Source organism: Mytilus trossulus, chromosome 1, assembly GCF_036588685.1.
Source record: "Mytilus trossulus isolate FHL-02 chromosome 1, PNRI_Mtr1.1.1.hap1, whole genome shotgun sequence".
In the NCBI taxonomy this organism is placed as follows: domain Eukaryota; kingdom Metazoa; phylum Mollusca; class Bivalvia; order Mytilida; family Mytilidae; genus Mytilus; species Mytilus trossulus.
The window spans coordinates 47922083-47935112 of NC_086373.1; the positions used below are offsets into that span (position 1 = coordinate 47922083).

Sequence of the window (13030 nt, forward strand, 5' to 3'; positions counted from 1 at the left end):
ACTACATTACACAAATGACAGATGAAATTAACTTTTTCGTTCATTTTTTGTACATAAATGAGGCAGTTAGATACATTCTCATTTCAGGGCCTTGCAAAGCTGTCAATGCGGTATGGGCTATATTCATTGTTGAAGACAGTACGGTGACCTATATCTGTCAATTTCTGTGTCATTTGGTCTCTTGTGGAGAGTTGTCTCATTGGCAATCATACCAAATCTTCTTTTTTGTATTAAATCGAATACTAGTTCTGAAATGAAATCAAAGTTACATGTACAAAGTTTCGTAATTGCTGCCCTAAAATTTTCTAGAAGGTCTTAGGTCATCGCTCGTGGCTGAACAAAATACATCACAAAAACGCTCTTTTAAACAAAACCAAGATAACTCGGTTGCCCAAGAAAGCAATCGCTGTATGCTCTCTCCTCATGTTGCTAATGTTAGTAAACCTCCGATACAGTAATGTCACAGTTTTACTTCAGTACTAAAATGATTTATAACAAACCTTTTTAAAATGATTCGTTTATAAATTTAATTTTTGTGAAATTATAAAGAAACTTAGATGTCAACTTCCTCGGGTAAAGTTGATTTGAGATTGATTTACTTTTCTCTTTTTTTAATAATATATATTTTTTCGGTTCTTTTTGTTTATATAACACTTCAATTGTTTCCGTTGTTATAAATCGTTGGCTTTTTGCATTCCTTGTGAAGGTTAAACCAAAAAGGCGCTTCGGATCTATTTCATGTTGTTTTCATTTTTAGACGATGATAGGGATGAATTATGATTCCGAAATTTGGAACATAGTTATGGTCATCGTTTTAAATACACATCATTGATTTCAAATCCCAACATTTAATGTATGATACTAGTAGATCAACCTCTCATTTGAAACTATAAGTTGACATATACATGTACATGAGACGCTTTGCTATTGGTGTATATAGTATACTGCTTTCTATATGGTCGTATGATTATTGAGTGTGTTCTACATTGAATTAATATATTCAATGTTGAATAAAACGATAAAATGATAGAATGAAAAAAAAACAATTAACACTATTGTGTGAACATAACATATAATTTGAATAATTACAAAACCATTTTTATTTTTGAATACATATATATTTGAAATCACGACATTCAGTTTTATAAACCATTTCTCACTTTGAAGACTGCACGCTTCTCTTAATATCAAGTCTTCTTTCAGGTGTACCTGAAAGTAAATATATGATTATTTTTTTTAATACATGTTTATAAAGTTTATGTTCCCTTATATATCATGTCGAAGAACAGGTGATCAGTATGCGGGAGATTCTCATTGACATCAAATTCGTTGAATTTGGAGGAACAATAATCATTGTCCAGCTGGCTGTCGGAATTTCTATAGGAATCAACTGTGTACCTCTTTCTCATTTATAGTCACGTATGTCGAATTTGAATATGACAACAAGGCGATTTCAATTTTCAAATTATAATTTTTCCCTCACATAAACAGCAATATACCAACAGATTTTGACACCGAATGCATTCCTTCGATAGTTTTACGGACGCCATAACAAATCAGTTGACTGTTGTTGGCTATCCATTTCAAAGCTCACGACGGATATGCTCGAATTGTCAAAACAACAATCTTGTCTTCTTTTGAAAAAGTAAAATCACAAAAATACTGAACTCAGAGGAAAATCAATTTGGAAAGTCCATATATAATCACATGGCAAAATCAAATAACAAAACGCATTAAAAACGAATGGACAAGAACTGTTATATTCCTGACTTGGAAGAGGCATTTTCAAACGTAGAAACGAAATGCGATATCGTCGAATTTTAAATTAACAACCTGACAGATGTCATCTGTTGAATAAAGTCTGCTTATATACCATGTCGGAATATCTGAAATCAGTGATTAAACCTTGGTTTTAAAGTAAACCTCACACTTTAAGATCCTTGTTTCAAGTTCCGTTATTTTGACAAAGTTGTGCGAGAGACCCACAACTTTAAACCAAGGTTTAATCCAGCATTAGTTAGGTAAATGCATGCAACAAATTAGGAATATAACAGTTTGTTTGGGGTTTTTTTTGTCCAATAAAATCGACTGTTCCTTAAGGGGGCTCGCAGGTCTAAATATTTTTTTTTTTATTTAATAGAGGATTTCGCTTTATATTTCTTATACTTAATAGAAAAATGAAATAAAACAGGGTGTCACCGTTCATTTACGCTCACAATCTTCCTTCGAAAGAAGAAAACATTTTTGTTTATGTTCCTTTTTTGTTGTTGAACTAATAAGAGAAAAAGCGGTAGTATCGAAATAAAAAAAGAACTTAATTACAGAAATCGCTTAAATTTTACAATTATTTAGTTTTTGTACAGCTTATTCGAAAATAAAAATAAAAAATATAGGTCGCCGATTACTTAAAAAAGATATTTCAATTTAAATGCCAAAAAATGGCATTTTTGCAACAAGGAGATAATTTGGATCTTTTTCAATGACATCTACATTTTAAAATTCACCTGGGACCAACACGAATTGATTTTTTGGAATGATTTTTGTACCATATGATAAAGTAACAACTACTAAAGGTAATGAATAAAACTTGTAATGAAAAATAAATGTTTAATTTTTTTTCTGAAAATCTTAAACCCGCGAGCCTCCTTAAGTCAAATTTTGTGATCTTCTTTCCTTTTAATTTACCTCGGAGTTTTTCTTAGTAATTACATTTTCCTGAATTTTTCTTCATGTATACCGGATCGATTTTTTCTATCTTTAATAGAGTGAAAACATGACAACGTATAAGAGTGATCACGAATAATGTAAAAATTTCAATTGTAAGTCTTTGTGAAGTAAACCTTCACTATTTCATAATAATTTAATATAACATTTCTTACCACAGCTACTTCCATGTTCTTTTTTCTCCAGAATATCAATAATGTTATCATGGCCATTCTTTTCGGCATACATTAGCGCTGTCCATCCATATATATCATATTTGGTCAGGTCACAGTCATTTCGGATAAGAAAAGAAACAAAACGCTCTCGTTCGGATTCAACTGTACTGCCCGTCCTGTTTGATGTCCGGTTGCTCCGACATGTTTCTATTAGTGGTGTGTTACCGAAATAGTTTATACAGTTTACTCCTGCACCTTTTGAAATTAAATCTGTTGCCAGTTGAAATCGGTCTCTCCGTATTGCTTGAAATAAAGCACCAGTCCTATCATTTTCATCATCTTTTGAAAATCCTGCTCCCATTTTACAATACTACGTCAGGAAAAAATAATAACACTTCGAAGAATCGTCCTAAAATCGATCTGAAATATCACTTTGAATTTAAAACCAACTTTTCCTATGTAACTTGTTTGTTCATGTTAAATGTCATCTTTGTCACTTGAAGTTCATTTGACGTTATTTTAGTAATTGGCAAATGGCAAACTGCTATTTCACGAAAGAAAATACTACGTGTGATATGTATGTCCAGGTATTTTTATTATTATTAACGTATGGTTTTGTCAGTTTTTATTTATTTCGTTCTATAAAATTTACCTTGGAGTTCTTTACATTCTTACAGCTATATATGATATAGTAAATTTTAAGATAAGACGTACGATTCTTTGGGTTTTTAATATCTAGGACATCGACAAAATGTACTTATTGAGTTGAGATGCAAACGTGTCGTATCGGTCATCGATTCGTCATGGCGACCTAAAAAAAAATATGAAGTGTCGGTTAATCCTGGTATCTATGATGAGTTTATTTTCATTCATTATTCCTCATAAATCTGTGGGAGTAGTTTTTGTTAAAAGATGACATCCCTGTTGATGAAGTCAATTAAATATAAAAATGCAGGAGCGAATAGTATCAATTGAAATATACAAAAGCCATTAGAGGAGCAGAGGGTATGTCATTACTGAGAAAAAGAAAGTTTACCATTGGAAGGTCAAACCATCCCGTTTGTCACAAGTTTTAGATTGAAGTCATGAATCTGTGTCAATATCGAGAAAAATATCAAGATATGAAGTAGACCCTCTAGTTTCTTTGATATCCTCAACCCCAAAAACAGATTTAATTAAATAATTATGTAAGGAAATTAAAGAATTTGACAGATGTTTTGATGAAAATAGAATAAGAATTCTGCTTCAAATGAGTACAAAAACAATAGCTTATTCATGTTATTTTTAGAAAGAGATACTTCAAGTGGTTGATAATTTCCGAGTTTCAAACAGAAGAAATAACGTTTACATATCATAAAGAGAAGAGTGGTGATAAACATAGCCTGCTCAGCTATGAAAGGGTCTTGATATGAACCGCTTGTTACTTGGAATAAATGAAGCTGAAGTTAGTTACAACGAAATTTATGTCAAAGGTCTTGATCCTCCAAAACAATATATAGGGGGTACAATACTTAAGTGTATTGTTTTGTTTCAAATGGTATAATTCTTATAAATTGACAACAGTAATATACCGGTCTTCAAAAGTCATCAGACTATTGAGAGTAAACAAAATTAGGGTCACAAAGAAAAACCGACAGAAACACATCAACAATAAGAGCGAAACAAATGAACAACAGGATAACCGAAGTGCAAAAAGAACAAACGCCAATTTTCATCGAAAAGAACTATAGTTACAACTGCCATATTCCTGACTTGGCATATGTCATTAGCCTTTATTTAAATCAATCCTCATTAATATGGTATGCTTTTAATTGTTCTTTCTTTTAACTTTTTCTTCTTTTGTAATTAGAAAAAATCAGTATGTTAAATGTTTCAGAACTATCAAAAATACCATATTTGCCTGCCTGAAAAACGAGACTATCTTTTTTTCTATTCCAAAGCTTAGGACGATGTAAATAAATACTTGTTCAGCAACACTCTATTTAGGAATTCAAGGCAGGTAGCTAAGCTCTGAAATGTCGTATGCACTGTAGTTTGCTTGTGTTGAAATGAGATATATTACAGGTGAAATTCTAGCCATTTTAAAAAGAGGGTGTCCAACACAAACAAGGCATATAAAAATAGTATTCCAACCATACTTCTCCACAGAACAGCATTTGGTATCAATTAAAAGGAGGTTCCGAAACCGGATCCCCTCCCACTATATTCGTCGCTGTACTATACTTCGCTTCAACACCAGTGTGACCGAATTTTTCATTTAGCAATTTATTAATTTAATTTCAAGCTCTAGCTGGCTGCAATTTGAGCATAACATATTGCGTGTTAATCATGAACTGTATGTACCAATTGCAATTGAAGAGATTGGCGGATGTTAAATTTTGTTTCTACAGATTAAACGTTGCTGTGTTGTTATTTATAGTAGTAATTATTATAATATGTGTTTTAGCCGTGTGTCACCTTCTCTGGAAATTAGAATTAAATTAAGTAAGAAATGACTGTAATATAAAAAAGAAGATATGTGGTATGATTGCCAGTGAGACAACTATCCACAAAAGACCAAAATGACACAGACATCAACAACTAAAGGTCACCGTACGGCCTTCAACAATTAGCAAAGCACATACCGCATAGTCAGCTATTACATACCCTGTAAAACAATTCAAACGAGAAAACTAACGGCCTTATTTGTTTAAAAAAAAGGAAGGAAAGACAAATATGTAACACAGAAACAAACGACAACCACTGAATTTACAGGCTCCGGACTTTGCCGGGACAGGCAAATACATAAATAATGTGGCGGGGTTAAACATATTAGCGGGATCTCAACCCTCCCATAACCTGGGACAATTGTATAACAGTACAACATAAGAACCTAAAATATGTGTTACACACTTAATAATAACCCGTGGGTTATTTTGCGTGCACCACATCTTTTATGTTTATTCTTATAGACAGAAAAAAAAATATAATGTGTTTTATTCCCAGCGAGGGCAAAAACAATATGATGCTTCTGCAAATTCGCAGATTTAACACGGCATTGTTGTGGTGATATTTAGAATTAAAAAAAATAGCTATGAGGTTCCATTTCAAAACAACAATAAAAAATATAAAATGTTTGTATGGATAACCTTGTTTTCAAATGCATTCCTTCTCTAGTTCAAAATGATCAAGCTCTCAATATATCTAAGGGTATAATCTTTTATTAAGTTAGATGAGATGCGTCTCTTTAACGTGCATCTGTTTGTGATGTAAACCATTTATCCCAAACGCCAACCAGAGAATGTTGATTTGCCATGCTGATTGTTGTTAATGATGCCATCTCCAACATAGGAAACATGGTTACGAACAAATACATTATCGCCCTTTGCAACGTCCACAACGACTGTATTACTTACTGAACCATCGTCTCCATTTTTAGCCCGTAGAAAGGTTGAACCAAATACTGTGTCGTTGATCACAAGCTCGATGGAATGCTCAGCTGTATGCATACGGATAACCCAGACAAATACATAAGTACCACTTTTGGGAACTGTGAATATACCGGTTGCTTTATTGTATCCGTCGCCATGATTGGACATATTTTTATCGAAAATTAGCGTTTGACTAACAACAAGAGACCGAACAACAGTCGACATGCGAGCATGGAACGCAATAACTTCTGACTGTTTTCTTTGAAAATTAATGTTGACATTACAAGAACCTGAAATATAAGATGGTAGTTTTAAATAAAATACTGATACGATACCAAACTGCTATGTGTGATTATGTATCGTTGTTCTTCATCACGTGCTCTTTGATCAGTTAATAATGTTTTTTGTCCATCAGTACAACTGAAATATAATTTACTACGCATCATTTTGCGCCAGTCCCAAGTCAGTTTGTTAGTCTTGTATGCTTTTTAACTGTATGTGCTAATTTTCATCTAGCGATACATTATATTAATAGTAGGCTTGGTTGTTATATTAAAGGAATCAGATATTTTATCAAGCGTTTCATTTTTTGTATTGTTCGCTATGCTATTTTCAACGACTTTTTGAAATACTGGCAATCTATAATACTAAAATTACGAGGTCCAATTTGTCAGCCGTCATCACGTAAAAACGACGAATCGCAGAATTTAATATTATATATAACTAATATAGTACAAAGATGTAGATTAAAAATTACACCCCTTCAGGCCCTTTTGTTTTCCACGTAATTAATATTGCCAATAATTAAGAAGTTCCGAGTCGAGTCCGCTACCGATACCAATAGTATATTCACCTGTTACCTATAACCTTATCTGTACGTTCCGCATCTGACAGGCGCACCACCAAACGGTGTTTTCAGGATTAATATGCTATATACACGGGTCAATCATAATCACATCTATAGTCGAGATTCACGTTGATAGTAAACATGCATATTTAGAGTATAAATATGGTATATTAGTATATATATGGTACAAATAAGTGATATTTATCGAAAAATTTGAGATTTATGATAATAAGGGGGATTGACTATGTGGGGCTCATACAGGATCCTGTCCTCAAGCACCTGTGCTAAAATAAGGCTTGCACATAGTTATATACTTTAATTCATTCACGGACCCGTGATATCACGGGTGTGTTCTAGTGTATATTATAGATGTCTTAAAACTTACTTGTTCGTTGTCTTTATTTCAGTTCTATTGACTTTTTTTATTATTATTAAAACAATGATAATTGATTTATTGGTTTACAACTGTTTAGGCTTACCATCATCCACTGAACATTCATCTCCAGAAGCTAGACAACAAATCGCCATTACAAAAATGCTTGACACCAACATTTTGTATTCCTAATAACCTCAGTTGTCCTAGTATAATAGATCTTTGTTGAATGTATATCACTATTTATACATGCACTTGTTGTGTCCGGCTTGTTTATATACTGATAATAAATGCATCCGACCACATCCTTGTCCTTTTGTTAGGTAAAAAAAGGGGGGAATTCGGGATGATTCTTTTTCGATTTGTGTGTGTCAAAGAATGTCAATGTGTCATGCATGGTTTGAATGGAGTAAATCCAAAAGTTTCTGTACACTTGATTCAAATATATGTTATACCTAGACTACTATATGGTTTAGATGTCATATCGCTCTCAAATACAGATATACAAAAGATGGAACTATTCTTTAGACAATTATTAAAGCAAATTCAGCACCTGCCTAAACGCACATCAATAGCTGCAACTTTACTATTATTAGGGCGTATTCCTATAGAGGGAGAAATTCATAAGAAAATTCTGAAAACATTTGGAAACATAATTAGAAATGATAAGTCTGTTGAAAGAGAAATTGCTTTTAGACAATTGGCTATGAAAGATGAAAAATCTGGAAGTTGGTTTACAAAACTACACAATTTAACTGTAATTTATGGATTGCCATCGCCTTATGATATCATTGAGAATCCACCATCAAAAATAAGCTGGAATAGACTTGTGAATAACTGTATAAATAATCATTTTTTACAAAATTTAAAGAAGGAAGCTAAAGAAAAGTCATCCTTGAAATATATTAATTTTAATGATTCCAACATAGGAACTGTGCATAATATTTGGAAAAGCAGTGGGACTGACCCGTACTCTGTTAATATGGCTGCAATTAAAGTTAAAATTGCCACCGGAATAATGATTCTTCAGTATCAGAGGTCTAGATTTTCAAAAAACTGTATCTCGGCAATCTGTCCATTATGTAACATTGAACCAGAAGATATGACTCACTTTATACTTAAATGTGAAAAACTGTCAAGCATAAGAAATCGCTTTATGCAAGAGTTGAAATCTCTTCTCGTAGATTGTAATAAGCCACCTTTGCTAATTCAAGAACTATTTGATGACAAGGAGAATCTTTTACATCTAATTATAGACTGTACATCATATCATTTTCTTACCTACAAGGAACAGGTCCGTATAGAGACATTAACCAGAGGTCTGTGTTACAAACTATATCACAAACGTTTACTTTTAATGTCTGAGTAAATTTGATTCGCATTTACTGGATTGTGTCAGGATTTATTCTGCAATATTGAGAGATGGATAGTGTTTGAACTGAAAACTCGTATCCAAGGCTTGTAAAATATCAAGTGGTTTTAGATTTTAAATATTTTATTAGCGTGTTTTATATGGAATAATTGCTTACCAAATGAACAGTGAAACGTTTTTTAGATTTTAAAGATACCAAGGACAGTGTTTTGAACAGTAAATGCTATTGCGAGGGCAGGAGTGTTTTTAATTATAGTCTATAACACTATGTTATATGGAGATATAATAGTGATCCGGCTATGAACGATTGGACTGTTATATATATATTAAACTACGTCTACATGGTGATGGATTAGTCCGCATGCTGTATATATGTTACTGTTATATAAATCATTATAATAACTACCTACGTATATTGATTTTATGAGTGCCCCGTGTGTAAGGGTTAGGGTGCAAATAAGGGTGCAAATTGGAATTACGCTATAGAAGCGAAGCTCCTGCTAGAGGAGGAAGATAAAGACTAGGTAACAGGTAACAGGTAACAGCATGTACAAACATGTGTTTTGCAAGCATTGCCAGTGAGAGATATATGAACTCCGACTGCTTTCTTAATTCGGTTTTCATTTTCTTTATACTTTCTTTCTCATTTACTTATATATATTTGTTTATTTGCTTTGCTTTCTATGCCCCATTTATATGGGCATTATGTTTTCTGGTCTTTGCGTCTGTCCGTTCGTTCGTCTATTCGTCAGTCCGTCTGTCCCGCTTCAGGTTTAAGTTTTTGGTCGAGGAATTTTTGATGAAGTTAGAGTCCAATCAACTTGAAACTTATTTAACATGTTCCCTATGATATGATATTTCTAATTTTAATGTCAAGTTAGAGATTTTATCCAATTTTCACGGTCCACTGAACATAGAAAATAATAGTGCGGATTGGGCATCCGTGAACTTGGGACCATACCCAACTATATCAGTCCTGTTCAGGACCGATAACTCTGTCGATAGATATTATAGGGTATACAATATTGTTAAAACCAGATCAATCGTATTATACGTCTCTGCTGGAATGTAACAACAACTCTTTTTTTTTAGACAATTAAACTTTATATCGATTCATTGCCTGGATTTAGCTTTAAATATTGAATTAAAAAATAAATAACAATAAAATCATATTCAATGATCGAAATTTATTTAAATTAAAATTTGAATCAGAATATTTCTTTGAAATAATTATAGAAACCAGAGACATATAATACAAGAGATTGGCAACTCGGCGAAATCCCGTGATTTCACTCGGCCAGATTTGAATCTCGCGAGATTTCTGTGGTTAATAGAGTCTTTATCAAAGTATTAAAGGTACTCGAAGAAATGGTGAAGTTGAAGCATGAATTAACTGTTTCAGTGTTAAATTTAACATAATTAATTGAATAATTTAGTTCCGACATACGTAATTATGTATTTCAATGTCATTTTAATTTTGATTATTTGTATTATTGAAAAAGAGACATTATTTGATATTGTATTAAAAATACGATATTAAATAATTAATACGTAATAAATTTTATGTCTTGTATCAGAGTTAATTTTATTTGATTGTTTCATAATGGGTTTCTATTAAATATACACCTGTCTCGGAGACATAATGTCACAGTGTGACATGTATATTCGGCTTGAATTATCCGATGGTCAGGTAAATCACAACCTGTTAAAATGAGTTTTATTTGACACCTGGTACACACGAAGTAGTTACACCACAGGGGTACACACTCCTTCCGAAAATATCATTTACAAATTATAAAATTAAATAATGTGTAGAAAAAAAACCTTAATTTGTTTGATAAATATCGTTTATCATGATACACTTTGTCTTATATTTATAATTTGTATAGATCATTAAAAAATGATTACTTCCTGGGTTCATTATTAATTTGGCTTGTATTGGGTTGATTTTTTATGATTGTCTGTAAATTGTTTTCTAATTGTGTTTTTCGAAATATTATGAGCTTGCATTCAGTTGTTTTTATGATTGTCGGTAAATTTATGGTTTCTCCTTTTCACGGATTGTGTATTAAGTTAGGACTTACATTTAATGATCATTTAATAGAAAATTGCAATATAAGTCTCACTTTTGACCTCGAATATAAAGGGATTAACCATATTGTAAGCGTAATGCACATGTTTCCCTTCTTTTTTTTACTTTTAGACTAGTTAAAATCTCCTTTTAATTTTGAAACAGACATGGACATGTGTGAATAGTTAAACAACATTTTGACTTGATTGCCCCTTTTTGTTTACTTTATACAAACTGCACGAAAATGTGTCTTCCTTTGTTGTTGATAAGGCTGATTTAATTGATGTTTGCTTAACGTCCAGTGGCAAGTATTTAATAAAAAATTTTACAAATTGATGTGCGAGTGTATGCCATTCATTTTTTTTGTACAGAATGTCTAACTCTTCACAAGAAACCAAATGATACAGACATCAACATTTTAAGGTTACCAAAAGGCTCTAAGCAATGTGTAAAATACATATTGCACTGTCAACTATACAAGGTCTATAATAGACTATTTAAGAAAAAGGTTTAACACATCAAACAAGAAAACTCACTGTCTTATTTATGAACAAAATAATAAGAAAAAAATCCAAATATGATATATACAGCAACACACCAGTGAATTACAGTCAGACTGAGAATCAGAACATGTACGTTTATTTATGTATACAATATATCTAGAATATCACTACACATTATTCCATCCTTTTTCAATAACTAAACCAAAATGTGAGAGAACAAAAACAATTCCAGGTATAAATAATATTTTTATTATCAAACATTTATTCATAATGTTACTGTCAATGATAACTGAGAGTTTTATGATCATTTCCCTGCAACTGATCTGGTACAGTTCAACTATGCAAATTTCGGTATCTGTACAGCTAAGGATATATACATGTATCAGCGATGGTAACTTGTAATAAATTGCATACAGTGAAAGGGAGATGGCAAGATTCTTCATCTTTATTGTGTGTCTCATTGACTGCAAATATCTCAATTTCTTGTGCAATCAGTTGCTCTGTGCCTCTCACTGGTGCTAGAAAAAAGAAACAGCATGACAATCAAATTTAAGCGTTCATATTTTTTCATTCTCTTTCCATCTTCAGTGTGGATTGAAACTGGAACAGATGTCTCCTCCATACTGGTACCAACAGCTGTTCATGGTCGAGGATTACTCTTTTTTTAACTCCATGTGTTAATTTCTACATCTTTTCCTCTTTGGCATTCTAAATAAAAAAAAAAGAAGATAGAGTTGAATAGACTATTTGTCTTACTTGTAAACTTTACTTCCTACATGTATGTCATACAACATTCTGCCGGTTTTTATTATGCTAAATCAGAAAAATTAGTAGAACAAAAAATCACAAGACAAAAAAAATCCGAAATAATCTTTTGATAATTGTTTGTATATATAAGAGATCTTTAAAACATATATTCATATTAAAGTTACGAAATGTGTTATTATATTTGAAAAATGAAGATTTATTAAATTTTGATAATACAAAAGAAAGACTTATTGGCACCATGAAGCCATTTAAGTGCCAAACCAGTTTGACATTTTGTTTTTTGTAACAATTATTTGATCATCTTTGATATGTTGTGATAATTTTTGTATACAAAGTTGGTTTGTATACAATAGTTCAAGAATAGAAATAAGTGTTTTTTTGTTCAATGAAAATAATCAGAAAAAATGAATTGTGACTTTTTATCCTGTGACTTTCTGGTACTGTCCTTCATTCATACAAAAGAGTATCGGAATAACGGCATATTTGAAATCAGAGAAGTAAGGACAAGAGGAAACATCTTATCAAAATATCAAGATTGGAGAATGATGGGATGCTAAAATAAATGAAGAATAGAGAATGATGGGGAAAATTAATAAAGAAAAGAGAAATAAATTGGGAATGTCTACATGTCCATGGTAATAAAATATATGCCCCGCTGATCTTATTTTAACAAGAAAACATTTGGAATAAATACAGGCTCATTAAAATCATATTTATTCTATAATTTCTAAGTTTTATGAAAAAAGGTAAGTCCCGCATAGCCGGGTTTGGGTATCAATGTGAACAAAATAAATCACCTTTGATGGT

General features: G+C 31.9%; 2 protein-coding genes across 2 annotated transcripts; both read right to left on the bottom strand.

The window, feature by feature from the left end:
• Nucleotides 1-1095: 1095 nt before the first annotated feature.
• On the bottom strand, nt 1096-4161 carry LOC134726018 (uncharacterized). The gene is made up of 2 exons (XM_063590379.1): nt 2880-4161; nt 1096-1209 (listed from the first exon to the last, which is right to left on the bottom strand). Exons 1-2 carry the CDS (start codon nt 3238-3240, stop codon nt 1157-1159), a joined length of 414 nt encoding a protein of 137 aa, XP_063446449.1. The 5' UTR covers nt 3241-4161; the 3' UTR covers nt 1096-1156.
• Nucleotides 4162-5741: 1580 nt separating this feature from the next.
• On the bottom strand, nt 5742-7770 carry LOC134726011 (complement C1q-like protein 4). The gene is made up of 2 exons (XM_063590367.1): nt 7616-7770; nt 5742-6579 (listed from the first exon to the last, which is right to left on the bottom strand). Exons 1-2 carry the CDS (start codon nt 7686-7688, stop codon nt 6137-6139), a joined length of 516 nt encoding a protein of 171 aa, XP_063446437.1. The 5' UTR covers nt 7689-7770; the 3' UTR covers nt 5742-6136.
• Between the last annotated feature and the right edge of the window lie 5260 nt (nt 7771-13030).